Genomic DNA, 16875 nt, shown 5'->3' with positions numbered 1-16875 from the left:
CTTTGGATCATTGTTTGTTTTGTAAGCTTCAAGCCATATCATTTTTCTGGAAAACACATCAATGCATCCACTGATAGCAATTCCAAATGGCTTAATGTGCCAGACATAGTTTGGACCAAAACTGTGGTAAACACGCCTTTGCAGTCAGATCAACACCTTCACCATCCAATAACTGTAGCAATATTCGAATTGTTTCTCTGTCAGTCACAATTCCATGTAACCAACATTTTTGGTGCATCCATCTGTAACCATGACACTGACCAGAGGTTTCCAATTGCTGTTCAATAAAGGTTGCCACCTCAGCCCCATCGGTTTTATTCTTCCTACGCCAGAGCTTCTTCTTGCTCAAAATTCTTTCAAGGGTGCGCTTGCTTAATACAATCCCATGTGAATTAGCAAGCAATTGAAGTATTTCATCCATTGCAAAAAATGTGTTTCTGAAAACCGACTGATGCACTGAAATCCCAGACCTAGTACAGAAGCAAAATCCAAATTGAGCGGAAGTACGTAGGAGGGCAGAGCCAGGCTACTGACAATCCATGTCCATTTTGAAATTGAATATGCTCTATAATTCTTTTTGTCTCATAATGTTGCCTTGGTATCTCATAATTTCGACTTAGTATCTCATAATTATGATTTACGTATCTCATAATTTCGAATTAGTATCTCATAATTATGACTTAGTATCTCATAATTTCGACATAGTATCTCATAATTATGACTTACGTATCTCATAATTTCGACCTAGTATCTCATAATTATGACTTACGTATCTCATAATTAAGTAATCAGAAGGTCGCCGGTTCGATTCCCGGCCGTGCATAATGACGTTGTGTCCTTGGGCAAAGCACTTCACCCTACTTGCCTCGGGGAGAATGTCCCTGTACTTACTGTAAGTCGCTCTGGATAAGAGCGTCTGCTAAATGACTAAATGTAAATGTAAATAATTATGACTTAGTATCTCATAATTATGACTTAATTTGTCTACTTTTTTTTTTTTTTACTGCCGGAAAAGGGCTTCCATATGATACCGAGCTAAATATGTAAGCAAATAAAACGAGTAGCCTCATAAAGGCAAGAGTCGCTGTTTTTCTGATAAAATGTGTTCACAATGCAGGCAGTCTCTTAGAAATTACACTATTCCTTATGTGAATTCAAATGGTCAATGTAGTCCTCGAAACTATGTTCTAAATGTGCGAATTTTCATATATAGGCTGAATATAGAATTGTAGGCAATGCACTTACCAACAAAAAAAAATATGGGGAAGGGTATTAATTTGGACCCCCCTAATGTCTAAACCATGGTTACGTCCTTGCTAGAAACTATATGTCCAATCCCAAAAATAAGGATATTTTCTGAGACCCAAGACTCTGCCGAAACCACAGATATCCTTTATATGTCTGTGCGGTCAGAAATACAACTCTACCGACAGTTTAAAAATCTTTTCCTTCTGCTTTCTCTGACGAATTTGTAACCAGATTTGCATTGGTCTCTATGGGGCGAGAGTTGGACTTTGTCTCGCTTTCGTGGGGCTCTGAACAAATGTGTACGTCTGTTGGATTGCACAGACAACTGTCTACGACCAGCACAAAATTAGCTATCTATTGATCTAAATGAAGCATGAAGAGTGAAAATTGTGGCAATGCTGGCAAACTAGAAATATTTTTTAAAGAAGATTTCGAAGCTCCCCTCCAGCGTTTCAGTCAGCACTCTAGGCTTTCACATATACACCCATGTAAATCTCAGAAACGGTTTGAAAAACTCATGAAACAATCAGTGATATTGAAAAAAGTTGAATAGATATCAAAAAGCTGAATTAAACAAAAATAGTTTAGGGTTTTGTCAACATTTTAAAGTTTAAATGGTGGCTCTAGCTGAAAGATTGAGGAAGAAGAAGGATTTGGAAGTTGAAGAAGTTTTTAAAAGTTTGAGAGGATAAAAAAAAAAAACTCAATTTGAAAACCATGTAAAAAATATTATGAATATTGATTTATATGAATTCAAGCATAAAAGGTACAAAGCTGAAAAGCCATAGCAGTCATGGCCTGAAACTGCTGAATTTTTTGATAGCTGAACGGTTTTAATAGCTGAAGATTTGAAGGCGCTGAAAGGTGTCAAGGAAGAAATAGACGAATATGAATATGAAGAAGTTGAATAAAGATTCAAAGAACAATAATTGGAATGCTGAAGCAGCATTCCAACAATAATCATTTGCATGAATGTTCTAGAGCAATGGCAATTTGTTTAAAATAATGAGAAATAGTTTTTATGAAGTGAATAAGTAACTAGACTAATTTAGGTTGAACAAGTACTTCAGAGCAGGGGCGTAGCCACGTGGTGGTCAGGGGGGGCCACAGCCACCATTGGTCAGAGAATGGGCACCCTGCCGGTCCCCCCCCCCCAACCTCACAAAAAAAAACCTCCTTAAACCCTCCTGAACAGAAACGGTATAAAGCTGAAAAAATGCATTGGTATTTTTTTTACAAAGTCGTCTTATATTGTCATTTGTCACTTACGCTACAAGCCCCATATTCGCAACATGTTGGGCCACGCCCCCATCAACAGCGCAAGACGCAAACCAACGTACCTGCATTCTGACAGCGCTTCAATGGAGACTAGCAGCTAACCACTGGATACCGTTAGAAAACTGCTGCTCTGAGTGATGCAGTGTGTGAGTTTTAAAATAGTAGTTTTTGACAATCAAGTGCCACCCCAAATAAAAGACTGTCCAGAGCTGGCCCCCCCAGAAATAATGTCCTGGCTACGCCCCTGCTTCAGAGTACTTGTTCAACGTACAGCACTATCTCTAATTTCAAATATTGGTATATTGGTATAAATATTATAATTCCCCGAATCTGTGTGTGTGCCACCAATTTTATCACAGTTACTGTGCACTAGTATTTTAAAAGAAGATAAGTTGCATTGTTCTGCATTGTTGAATCTATTGTTCAAGTAATCTGTATTTGTGTGTTTATTTGTGTCACTTACATCTTAATTACCAGCAGCATCACGGACACTGCACTAGTATTTTAAAAGAAGATAAGTTGCATTTATTGTTTTGAGTGACCAAAACCTCAACCCTCTCTTGGAACCGCCCCCTTTTTTGAGACGTGGCAATACCTAACGTCATCAGGAGGCGACCACCCAGCACCCACTGCTATAAGATCTTGTAGTTTTGATTAAGTTGTGTTTCCTTTCCCTTTAAATTGTCTCGTAATAGATTTACGTCCAACCTGTTCTTCTGGATTATTGAGCTATCTGGTAAGAAGGAAGTCTTTACAGTTATTAATCGACAGGTATGAATTGACTACTTAATGAATAAGCCTACGGTTAGGATTTCTCAGACTTCAACGTTAGCTACTCATGATCGCTAATGCTAGCTTGTTTGCTAAATGTGCAAATCATCTTTAAGAAAATAAATTATTATAGGAAGGCACTTGAGGCCTTAGGTACGGTAATAATGCGGTTAGCTAGCTAGAAGCATGCATTGTTTAACTAAGGGTTAGTCCAATGTAATGCGTAAATGTTAGCGGTTCACCTCTCTTGCCAGTCATGAAGACGTGGCATCATCATCATCATCAGCTGACACGGTCTACCCAAATAAAGCAGTATCATCGACACTACTGTATGTCATTGTAGAATGTTTTACCTAAGCCCTACTATTAAGATGCGCAATGTTAAGACGGTTCTAAGGACGACATTTATGTAGCCAGAGCCACAATGTGTAGACTACAGCCTACATCTTATAACATCTTAATATATTTAACATCCCATTGTGTTTTTTGTTGTTCCTGTAATTCATAAAGCCAGGTGTCAATGCAAAGACAATGCGGTAGAGGTGTCGACCCTTAAGCAATATGTATACTACAGCTTAAGAAGTATGTCCCAGATAGGCTACTACTACTTGGATTTGAAACACCTTTTCAGGCCGCTCACGCATTCGCCGTGAGACTCAAGCATTTCAACCATTTCTCACGCTCTCACGCAACACCTTGTATTTCTCATGCTGAGAAGGGATGACTTGTCCCGCTATATACAAACTAAACAGACTAATAAGCGTACTCGGTCACTTTACAGACATAATCCTGCGGATTTGCGAATACAATCACCAGCAGTAGTTCTTTATATAAATGCAGGAGTCCGAAAAGATGATGGAAGAGAGTGGAATAGAGACTACACCCCCCACCTCACCTGCACCTCCACCTAATGAGATTGCCACCACCAGCCCCCCTCCACTTACCATTGGTAAGTACTTCGACCTCTCTCCAAGTTTTTTTTATTTCATTCATCTTTTATAAACCTGAGCTATAGTGGCTCTAACAAAGTATAAAGTGCACATTTGTGAAATATGGATATATTAGTTAGTTCCTCCAGAATAATGTATTACATGGGGAGAAACATTTGTTGGATGGACAGGAACCTCAGTTTCTGCTTGTCTTTTTCATGACATTATTAGGCAATTTTCTGTCAATCATACAATGATTAGCATTTTGAACACAATCCTCTCAGGTTGTGAGTTGAAAGGCTAACTGAACTGTGCCAGCAATTCTGATAATAATCACTAGTATATCAGTGGGAACTAGCAGAAGCCTTATTTACACAAGGTAAGGTCAGATCAACTATTGGCTGGGTTACCTGGATAAGTACTGTTAGACCCATAGCACTAGCCTGGTCCTAACCAGACTCTCGTACATTGCATTTGTACATAGATCCATTGACAAGCGTTAAATTCCTTGAAGGCGGGTACTCTGTTGAAGTTTAAAACTATTATGCCCAGAGCCACTCTGGATCTGGCATAACCAGAGCCATAGAATAAGAGAGTTGCGACATGCTTTTATATGGCCGACACGTGATCACGTGGTTCATGTAGCTCGCTGTAGTTCCAAAAACCCCACTGCTGTCAACCTGTTTGAATGGTTTTCAATGCAGCTGGCTAACAGAAATCACTTTCTCAGGCAAATGACGAATGAAACAGGCTCGGTTAAAGAAATCCGAGATTCTGGCTATCTTCAGCAGACTCGTATCTACAAAAAGCAGTCCTCCCTGATGTTTTTAGAATGGAGTGATTTACAACATTGTGAACACTCACTGCCAGTGAAACACAGAGGAAAAAAGCTAGAGCTTTTTTTTCACGTGGTTCCGGTAGCTCGCTGTAGTTCCAAAAACCCCACTGCTGTCAACCTGTTTGAATGGTTTTCGACAGGACAGACAGCAGCACCATCTCGATTCACGGACATTTTCTGTATATTAACACATAATATCAATTGGTTACTGGTGTGTTGTATCATGTATATGTCTGATACTTTATGAAAATGTATGTATATTACATTAACTTATAATACATGACGAAATATTGTGAAGCAAAGCTAGAAATGGCTATGCTAGCTACCATACTGTACCTACTGTACATACCAAACAGTAGCCTAAGGAGGACTATATTGTTCCACTTAACGTTTAACCTTCGACTGTTGAAGTAAATGGGACTTGTTAAACGTTTTTTTATTCATCAGCCCACTTACAATTTACCACATTAACAACACTTATATTTGTAGTACTTGATGCAAGTTAAATCTAACCATTATCACCAGCAACTGGTCAATTTAAGACAAGAAATTAGTTTGGTAAATAGAACAGAATATACAAGGCAACCAATTGCATTCAATAAAACATTTTATTGTACAATATGTCCAGTGTTCTTCCACTCCTTTTGTTTGTAGTGATCCGGTGATATTCTGGCTATGATGCACGTACTCTCTAGCTAGCTACAGTAAAAGTGTTGCTTACGTTAGATACTAGACCTACAGTCTAGCTCTAACTGCATTTAGAATCTAACAAGCTATATCTTACGATAATCTTTAACTAAAGCTGGCTCTATAAAATACTACTAATAACAATTGATATGTGGTGGTTGAAATATAAAAAAATGCTGGATTTTCATCAATTTATCAGCTAACTTGCTTCGGAGACACTGAAAATGAATGGGGTTGAATGGTGGAAAATACAATGTTTGGAACTATAGGTCGCATGTGACACGCTTTACTTCCGCATTCCTCGATAACAATGGGAGTCTATGGAAGTGTCGCAACTCTCTTTTTCTATGGCTCTGGGCATAACCAATCGCTAGCGTTCGCCTTAGCCAACTCCTTCACCACTAACGGAGCTAGCTGGAAAATCAAACGAACCCTGTGGGGATCAAAGATTGTTCTTGCTCCGGCTTTAACTTCTGGATATTCGTCAGCGTTGCCACAACGGACCGAAAGGCTTCGCTCGCATCTTTTCCGCCGCCATTACGTAACTACAACTCAAACTAGCGCACAACATCAACATCGTTCTCAGCCACTCCCTCTGTTCGCTGATTGGACCAGTAAAAAGTTTACCGGAGACATCTGACCAATATACCTCAAGCCCAGACGCAGTACAGAAGCACAATGAAAATTGAGCGGAAGTACGTAGGAGGGCAGAGCCAGGCTACCATAGCACCATGTCATCCCAGAAATGTGGATGAGGATGTGTCCATAAAAATCATTGTTAATGTTAATTAAATACAAATAATTGTCGAATGTATAATATTAACATTAATGCTAATGTTTGTCTAATGTGTCATTTGCCTGAGAGTGACTTCTGTTAGCCAGCTGCATTGAAAACCATTCAAACAGGTTGACAGCAGTGGGGTTTTTGGAACTACAGCGAGCTACTTGAACCACGTGATCACGTGTCGGCCAGATAAAAGCATGTCGCAACTCTCTTATTCTATGGCTCTAGTTATGCCAGATCCAGAGTGGCTCTGGGCATAATAGTTTTCATTGTACTATCTCTCACAAAAAGGCATCCCATTATCTTATGGAGTCTTCATGCTTTATAAGGGTGCTAATTTGAATTTGGGTTGCTGTTTTGCATTCTGAATTCTATAAACGAAATATATTATTGTTGCTTGCTTTCTACAGGTAAACTCTTGCACTTTTGAGGTTCAGGTTGTTTAATTGTAAGTTGTTTAACTACATGCTCTTATGGTTCTTGCCTTTGGCACATATTTGTTTTTTCACAATGTATGCTTCATGTTTTGGCTACCCGCAATGTTTGGGGCTATCTCATTGTTATGATCAGTGACCTATGCACTTTTGTAAAGCTCTCTCTTGGAAGTCGCTTTGGATAAAAGCGTCTGCTAAAGGAATAAATGTAAACGTATACTTTAGACAATATAGTGCACCGGTAGAGTACATTCATACTTTTGTTTTAACTATTCCTTTAAAAATGTGTCATTATAATGGGACTCTGACAACAATCATTTTGCTGTTCTCTTCTTTTTTCTTTCCAGGCCTCTCTAGTCCCATGACCCTCCCCAGCACTACTGCCATCCCCATTTTTTCACCAGAGAGTTTCTCCAGCCCTGCCGTCCCCTTGTCCATTCCCCCCATCCGCTCATCCGCCCCTTCGCCCTTTGGCAGTCCTCTGCCCCCCATGTCCTCATCCAGCCTCCCCCCTCCTGCCATGCCCAAAGGCCCCTACAGCAGCCTGATGGGGGGGATGGCTTTATCCTCACCCTCAGCCCCACCCCCGGCCTCCTCTGTCATGGCCCTGTCTCCTTCTTGTCCTCCAATGATGTCAGCCCCACCTGTTGGCCCACCGACCGGAGGCTTCAGCATGAGTGCAGGATATGACATCACGCGGGGTCATGCTGGGCGCACACCACAGACTCCACTCATGCCCAGTTTCTCCAGCCCCACCTCCATGCCAGGTAAGATCCACACTTGTCCCCACGTCACTAGTTGCCCAGGCTTCTGTGTCACAAGTGTAAGTGTCGGCGCCAGAGATGCAAAAGCATTTTTATACAAATACAAATGGTATTGTATAAAGTATTTTTATACAATAAATAGGACATTTCTTAATTGTCTAGTAGGCTACATGCTGAAGCACCCTAACACTATGCAATTATTGCTATGTTGTGCTTAATTCTGGGGCCTTGAAGATGGTTTCCAGGCTAGGCCTAGGTCAATTTCCAAGTCTATTTGCGTACTTCCCAGTAGTTTTGGTCTGACTGTATTCACTCTTAGGGGTGGTGACAAACCCCATGGTCCAACAACCATTGATGTCAGGAGGCATCGATGCTGGCTCACCAATCACCTTCCCAGAAGAATACGAGGACTCCCGCATCATCCCGGACACCAGTGCAGGGGGTGGTATATGGGGCTTCTTCAAGGTATTAATGACAGAGGACTGCTGCACCTTGAATGTAGTCCTGTCAGAATGGTATACAGAGGATTCAAACGAGTAGAAAACGGGAAACCTACTCAAACTATAAAACTATAAAATTAATTTAGAATGTACAAATACACTTCAAATAAAAATATAAAATGTTGCAGGTTTTGTCTCAACAAAATAGGTAATAAATAACTTGTTTTATCCCCTTTAATCCGTTGTCACCCACTACAGACTCACACACACACACAATCCTACTTATTTTTATTTTATTTATTTAGACCACACCCTTCCCCTCTACTAATCAGTGGATCCTAATACCATTGTTCCTGTCACGCTAATAAATGACCATGTCTGGTAATCAAGTCAGGTCATTCAGCCAGGCCTTCAGCCTCATCCTCCATTCTGGCTGGCTGGCAGACAGCATTGTGGCATGACCAGGGCAGTCAAAGGAGAAGTGCGCATGCCTGACACCACGGCAGTATTGATTCCACCTCTTGTTTGGGAGTCAGGGCACAATGCATGCTGGCAGCCTCAGGTTCATTTTCGGTTCACAGCAAGGACAAACAATGTCTTTCCAAGCTGTTTACACTCCTATCCTTTCGTTTATTTTCTTTTTCTTGCCAGGGTGTAGCAGGAAACCCCATGGTTAAGACTGTCCTGGACAAGACCAAGCACTCTGTAGAGTCCATGATCACTACCCTGGACCCTGGCATGGCTCCCTACATCAGTAAGTCTATATGTACACTCACTTTTATTCGCTATTCAAATGAATACATTTCTTTCAATGTCGGCTCACACACCTTTATTGATACCCGGGGGGAATGTCCTTGTACTTACTGTGTCACTCTGGATAAGAGCGTCTAAATGACTAAATGTAATGTAAATGTGGAGACTGCAGGATTATGCAGTCAACCTTGAGAGAGCCACAACAGCAAACTACACAAATGCTCAGACTTTTATGAGAAAATTGTTCTCAGTGGTCTGAAATCTGCTTCTGACTGTCAATGGCATCAGCAGTTATGCATGTGTATATGAGAAGAAGCCAGATAATTGGTCAAGGGGGAGTATGCCATTAATGTGTGTGTGTGTGAGGGAATCAATATGTTTGGTGCTAACCCCCCCCCCCCCCCATGTGTGTGTGTGCTTCAGAGTCGGGTGGGGATCTAGACATTGTGGTGACGTCAGATAAGGAGGTTAAGGTGGGGGCAGTGAGGGATGCCTTCCAGGAGGTGTTTGGAATGGCAATGGTGACCGGAGAGGCCGGCCAGTCCAACATTGCTCCACAGCCTGTTGGCTATGCCGCCGGAGTCAAGGTACACACACTTCCATACACCCTGTTTAATAACATAAGTGGTTGATTCAGTTTGTTTGACCAGACAGGTTGATTTGAATTGCATACTGTAAATATCAGATTTCATATGGAGCTTACATATACAGTTGTCATGATGCATTTGAATTTGTACTACAATCTTGCTGCACTTTATTAATGTGGTCCCATTTTGAAGAATCTCTTCAAGTTTTTTTTGCCCTGTATATTACCTCGCATCTGTTGTTAGGGGTTTAGTAGAACAAGAATGAGGTGATCCAAAGCTGTGTGTGTGTCAAATAATGGGAATGATGAGATCGATATTGACGTGAGGTCTGTGTCCTTTGCCTTATCCAACTATAGGTTGTATTCCACTGGTGTGTGTGTGTTCTGTTTATTTCAACAGGGAGCCCAGGAGCGCATAGACAGCCTGCGGCGGGCTGGCATTATCCATGAGAAGCAGCCAGTGGTTTCAGTAGAGAACTTCATTGCTGAACTTTTCCCTGACAAGTAAGCGAAGCAGGGAGGGGCAGCCTTTTGTCAGATCCCCGCCTCACACACAGACACCATCAATGATTCTTTACCTATTCTTTATGTTCCTGTGTATACACATACACATGCCTGAAAGTAGACTCCTTACTTACACCTGCACACTCAAACATACTATAAACAAACATACCACAAACATACCACATACAATCAGTCGCTCAGAAACACACTAATTCTTGTATTTGTATATCTACAATGGCTTGCAGAAGGTGTTAGAATTTATTCCAAATGTGTTTGATGGTGTTTAGGTCGGCGATCTGTGCACGCCAGTCAAGGTTTCACACCAATCTCAACAAAACATTTCTGTATGTACCTCAACACCATCAAAAACATTTGGGATCAATTCTAACGCCATCTGCAAGCCAGGTCTAATCACCCAACAGCAGTGCCCAAACTCCCTAATGCTCTTGTGGTTAAATGGGAACAGATTCCCACAGACACACTCCAAAATCTTGTGGACAACCTTCCCAAAAGAGTAGAAGCTGTCATTGCTGCAAAGGGGGGACCAACTCCATATTATTGCCTATGGATTTAGAATGGGATGTCATAAAAGCTCCTGTAGGTGTAACGTGTAGGTGTGTTGTTAGAGTGCTATGCCACCATTTGGAAATTGCAAGGGTTTCCTTTGCATCAGATTGCTTGCGATGCAAGAGGTCGTCCCTTATGTCTACTGTATGCAGTTACCCTAGCTCATTCTTTTATTATTTCCTGTCTTCCAGAGCAAAGGTATAGATCGGTTGCTGATGGCAAACCGTAATTATCCATTGAAGTCCTGGCTCATCACACCATTAGGGCTGTCCCCGACTAAGATTTTCTTTGGTCGACCAAGACTCGACTGAACACTTCTGAAAATCGACTAATCTAAATTTGAAACATTTTCCATAAATGTCACAATGTTTTTCATCAAACAATTTTGTGTGATGTTTTAAGAGATAATCTGAAAGAAATACATGCGTAAGAAGGGTAGACAAACATAAATGTACAAACATTATTCAGATCTGACTCAATGTAGAGTTAGCTGCTGGACATTCCAGATTCAGCTTCTATAAAATTAGCTGTTACTAATAATAAGCCTTGTGTCACCAGTCATTACCGAATGCCGATATAATAAAAAATGCCCGAGTGTTTGCATGCATTAGTGAAGTAGGCCAATTTACGGTTTATCAAGTGGTACATCATATTCAACGTTGAACTATGGAATATAAACCGTTGTTGGCAGAGGGTGCATTCAAAATGTTTTGAGACACCCGGTACTTTGATAAAATGCTTCCATACAACGGATTAATAACACCAACTGTAGACAAAGTATGGTAGAGTTTAGGCTAACAGCTACGATTGTGAAAACAAAACGCAGATTAACAAAGGGAAAGCAGTAACACCTTTTTTTTATTATTATATATTTTTTGTGTTGCTTTATTTCTGTAGAACATTTCTTTAATTCAGCAATGGTGACACAAGCAGAAATCAGATTCCACACTTCCATACGGATGCTCGACTAAAAAAAAAAAATCTTAGTCTACCAAGAGCATATCGACCAAAAAGTGGACTGAGTGGGGACAGCCCTACACACCATACTGTACATGGTCCCCATCTCTCTTGAGACAATATGCATTCAATCAGTGCTGTCAACCCAAGTTGTAATAGAAAGATTATTTGGGTGCATTGAAAATGATCCGATTACGGAGGGGGCACTACAATAGTCATAAAAAATCCGCTGGAAGACACAAGAAAATTGCCATGCAAAACCACCAGATAGATGTTTTACAACATAGGAAATATATTGTGAGTACAGTACATACCTTCATAATATCCTCGTCTATCCCTCTACATTCAGTCTCAGTCCTCACATGCACATGGTTCTAGATGTAGCAATCCATGGGGGATGTAGAGCATGTCTCCATAATTAATGGAAACATTTCTACAGTGCATTGGTGAAGTTCCATCTCAGCCTTGTGAATTTAGGTTGTCCTAATCTCTGCATAGTTACTCACTACTTTTCAAACATCTGATTGGCCTCATCTCTATTACTAATCAATCAATTATGCAATTATCCCACCCACATGGTGGAGCTGGTCTCACCGACTCGCGGATTATCCCCAGTGAGTCAAATGGTACCCCTGTGCCTCTGCGGTTCTTAAATCTCTGCTTGCACTATTTAGTTGGACATTTCCATAAAGTGGAAGTGCCAACCACTTTGTGAAAAATGGATGATCCTTAAAAAAGAAGAGAGAATTACCTCAGAATATTAGACAGGCATTTCTGAAGTTGACTGTGGTGCATCCCATGCTCAGCAAGAGGTGACTAATGACTTGTTTATTTGCACCCTGTATACTTTTTTCTGTCTTGTGCAAGTTTTAAATTAAATCTGTTTCTCCATTTTTTTTTTTTTACTGAACTTAATCCTCTCTTATGATAATGTTTTCTTTTGAGCAATATAAAAGTAGTTAGAGAGAAAACAAATCGGTTTGCATTTTTTTTATTGATGGTCATGCTGAAAGGAAAGCAGCACCTACCGGTACGTCATACTATAAAAACAATTACATTGACTTCAGCCATGGTGTCCATATTTTGAACCATCACAAAATGCAGACATACCATTCACGATCCAGCTTATTCAGACTTCTAAAACCAATGTTCTTTACCCAGACGGGTCTCAGAAACATTAGGCTGTGAAAAGCGAAGATAAATCAAATCATACTTCATTTATATAGCGCATTTATACCAAAATGCAACACAATGCACTTCAGTAAACTAGATCGAATGCTGATGCCCGCACTAGTAATTTTGTTCATAGCTTGTCTAAGGCAACAAAAAAGTACTGTATAATGTCGCCTGGTCTTAAATCAGCTTATCACTCAAAATAGTGTCTCCCAGAAGAACTTGCTAAAGGACCAGGATGTGCCCTGTGAAGCCACAAATAATTGTCTCAAACACAGGGTCCATGTCACTATTTGACTTTTGTCATTGGCCTTACCAAAGGGGAAATGTTGGAGTCTGTTGGAGATTCCCATGTGTATAAAAAGAGGTAGTCAGTTCATGGTGTGTTGAAAAGCTGGATAGCATAATCCTTTCCTGTCTGAATATTGTTTTTCCTTTTTTAAACAGACTAACCCCCACCCTGTTGTTCCTTTCAATCCTATTTTAAGACAATTCAGCCCTTTTTTGCCTAGTAATACTCCTGTTTCATGTATCCATCAAGGTGGTTTGACATCGGTTGTTTGATCCTGGAGGACCCTGGAGCTGGCATCCACATCGAGACCTTCACCCAGGCAACACCACTGGCCTTAGAACATGTTCAGCAGGTAAGAATCACTGCTGTTCTCCGCCCTCCAGTGGCGCCGTCAGGGGGGGGCCACGACCACCCTAATAAAATTGCTAGCTCTCCCACTGGCCCCCCTATTCGTGAGTTGCATATCGTCCGCCATCCATATTTTTTTGGCACCTGAACTCATGATAGCAATGAGTAACGTAATGTTTATATAACATAAAGCTCAAATTCGTGATTAAATGTTAAACGTCTGCGCGCACTCCAAGAGAATGCCCCTAGCTGAGGTCCTATATTAGGTTTTGGCAATGCCCCTGTCTACTCCCCTGATCTCCACACTCCGATCCTGTCACCCCGGCCAGCTGCTGTTTTAAACTAGCCTATACTACAACAGCATAATGGCTTTTGATTTTGGTGTGCCACCCCAAGATAATCAGTGGCCCCATCTGGCCATCCCTATGAAATGTGTGGGGGCGCCACTGTTGCCCTCTGCTGCAGTAACATTACAGAAGTCAGGTGCTTTCATGCCTGAAAGGTGGTATCTATAATTCCAGAAATCTGTGTGTGTGCGCACCAATTTATCATGTGCACTGTGCACTAGTGCTCCAAATGCCAGAATTTGAAGCCACAATCAATTTCAAACTACCTTAAAACCACACAGGACACTCGAAAACACAAGACTCTGTAAAAGGCATAGTCATACACCATGCAGAATGTACTTCAATTGAATGTCTGTCAATTAACATTTTAATACAAGGTGATATTTAAATACAGCTTTGACATGCTACTTGTAACTGCATCTATAATAATGTCTGTTACACCTTTTGGTTTTTGAAAGGTTGTTTTGCTTCATGGGCTCTCTTCAAAAAGTGAACCTATCATGAGTAATTAAACAGCACTTCATCATGAAAACTTTCACCCAAATCTTCTGGACTGTGGCAGAGAATTAAAAAACAACACGATTTGACTGTCACTGGTCAAATTGGAACACCGTTTCAGATTAAAGGAACTTGACTTGTCGTGAAGGATATTGTTTCATGCTTAAATTAGTGTTTAAATTCTGTGTCAGTGAGTATAAAGTCAAAGTGAACTGTTAGTTTACTAAACTGTAATTATTGTGTATCACAACCTAATAACTTTGCATCATCAAATAATCTGTAACCTGCTTGACTGATTTTGTTATTAAGTGTACCAATTCCCCCTTGAAATATATGAAGAAACTTCTAAAATGGAGTCAGATGGCTGAGGGGTTAGGGAATCGGGCTAGTAATCAGAAGGTTGCTGGTTCGATTCCCGGCTGTGCCAACCAAATGACATTGTGTCCTTGGGCAAGGCACTTCACCCCTTGTACTTTTACTTACTGTAAGTCGCTCTGGATAAGAGCGTCTGCTAAATGACTAAATGTAAAGTCTTTTCACCTTTTCCCCCCAGGCCCACTCCCTGACACCCCCGGACTACAGCCTGCGCTGGTCGGGCCTGCTGGTGACGGTGGGAGAAGTCTTGGAGCGAAACGTTCCCAACGTGAGCCGGACAGACTGGCACCAGGCCTTCACAGGCATGTCCCGGCGGCAGATGATCCAGAGTGCTGCCAAGGCGCTGGCAGGCATGTATCAAAAGCAGCTTCCCCCAAGGACTGTGTGAACATGGGCACTGCCACCATGCCACCCACGCCACCAGCAGAAGTAGCAGGAGTAGGAGAGGAAATCAGGGGACACGAGCAATGGAGCATCAGCCATTTGACCTAATTGGATTCCTCCTGTGGTTGTATCCATCTGTCTTCATTGGGCAAAAAGGCAAATGAAAATGTCTCTAATTTCTTTTGTGCACAGGGAGTTTGAGTTGATGCATTCCATCACAGACCTACCAGAGGGTATGAGGACTGTCAACATGAAATTTGAAACCAAAATTAATTGGGAATTAAAAACCCAAGTTCAGATCAAACATTAGTAGAGAGACACTAGGGGAATTTGATGGCAACAACATTGTAGTTACATAGATATTACTATGTAGTTATTGTCATTACTATGAAATTACACGGTAGTGAATTGTAACCGTAATGTAAAGTGTTGCTTATAACATTGTTAGACCTTTTTTATTCCATCTCATTTGAATTATGTGAATGATTCATCTTTCTAAAAAACATTTAGATATAATCAGATGAAGACATTTAAGGAATGTCTTAATCTTCACTGAATTAGGTGTTGTATTACTTGAATGGCCCTGGAGACGGTTCAAACATTTTAAAGTTAGACTATATTTTGACATGACAGACAAAGAATACTATATTTTGCTCAGTGCTTATACCCAGTGCTCGGTCAACATTTAACCTGCCATACCATGTGTCTCTCCCATGTACTGGTTACATTCAACTTCATTTAGTTTAGATGGAAACCAGTCCTGTTTGTCAAATTTCAGTTTGGCCAACTAATGCCCATCTAATTGTTTTTGTGACGAGCACTAAGTATGATTTACAAATTAAGGATCTTGTGCAATACCAGGATCATAAACGCATTGTTTTGTATGTTTGACATGTTAACATGTTTGTAATGTTTCTCAACCTGTACATTCTGCTTAGGCCATTACACACTGTCAGTCCAAAAAGGCAAACACAATGACAAATATGAACTAGATTGAAATGTTTTTACAGAGAAAGAAATCGTCTAATTGGATGTATCTGTTAAATATGAAGCCACCTTTCACCTCACAACCATAGTGTGCCGTAAATAAGAACACCCTCTGAGGAAAAACACTTCTTTTTTTTTTTTTTTCAAAAATGGTAAATGAACTCAAAAGTGAAAGCAGAAGAGTGGACAACAAAAACAACACAACTCTGTGTATGACCTCTGGGTTTGTTTGGAAGCCAGACAATTTGCTATTGTCATGCTGCCGCCGGTAGCCGAATATTTTCCCAAGGAAACAAAAAAAGTCAGCAGTAAAAGCTCAAGTTAATCGAAACTAAAGCCCCTCTACTATGATTATGCCAGAGCAGCACTAGGACATGCTTTTCTTTTTTTGTTGCTTTGATTTTTAACTTCAATTTCTCTGTGCCAGACTTGTCTTCTAAATGTGCCTTTTTCCTTGAGAGGAGATTAAAGTTTTTTGTAATGATTTTTGTTACTCTGTATTTCTAATCGTCATAAGACGCATAAATGCATAAATGTAAGAACTATCTCGTACATTGAACATTGCTTGTAAAAAAATAATTATATATATTTTTATTGTAATATGTTGAATACAGCTCTACAATACTATATTGCCTGATCATATAATTGTAATACCTTCAAACTCTTAAAAGTTTTTGTGTACACAAGCAGACATTACAAATTAGTTCTCTAGTTAACATAAAGTACATCAGTGAAAAGCAACATTACATTCACAGAATCATGGATGATTAATGGGGCTTGAACAAGGTACATAAACCTGTTACATTGCAGTTGTACCGTTTCAACTTGCTTCTACACACATACACACACACATGCAGACTCATTAATAATGCTTGAAATGGGCCACAAACATTATTTCCCATCAACTAATTATGGAAAACCAGAAACAGAC

At 40.4% G+C, this 16875-nt stretch overlaps 1 protein-coding gene across 4 annotated transcripts; it reads left to right on the top strand.

Moving 5' to 3' along the window:
- Positions 1–3138: 3138 nt before the first annotated feature.
- Positions 3139–16429, top strand: prrc1 (proline-rich coiled-coil 1). 4 transcript variants are annotated; one of them, XM_067258627.1, is made up of 9 exons: positions 3139–3262; positions 4138–4246; positions 7317–7736; positions 8053–8198; positions 8825–8927; positions 9350–9513; positions 9913–10016; positions 13255–13357; positions 14752–16429. In XM_067258627.1, exons 2-9 carry the CDS (start codon positions 4150–4152, stop codon positions 14959–14961), a joined length of 1347 nt encoding a protein of 448 aa, XP_067114728.1. In that variant the 5' UTR covers positions 3139–3262; positions 4138–4149; the 3' UTR covers positions 14962–16429. The 4 variants fall into 4 exon arrangements, with proteins under 4 accessions (XP_067114728.1, XP_067114727.1, XP_067114730.1 ...); XM_067258626.1 differs by having other exon boundaries at positions 3174–3262; positions 4079–4246; XM_067258629.1 differs by having other exon boundaries at positions 3180–3297.
- Positions 16430–16875: the final 446 nt, after the last annotated feature.

Source organism: Osmerus mordax, chromosome 20, assembly GCF_038355195.1.
Source record: "Osmerus mordax isolate fOsmMor3 chromosome 20, fOsmMor3.pri, whole genome shotgun sequence".
Classification (NCBI taxonomy): domain Eukaryota; kingdom Metazoa; phylum Chordata; class Actinopteri; order Osmeriformes; family Osmeridae; genus Osmerus; species Osmerus mordax.
Note: the sequence above shows the minus strand (reverse complement) of the source record. Positions and strands in the feature narration are given on the sequence as shown.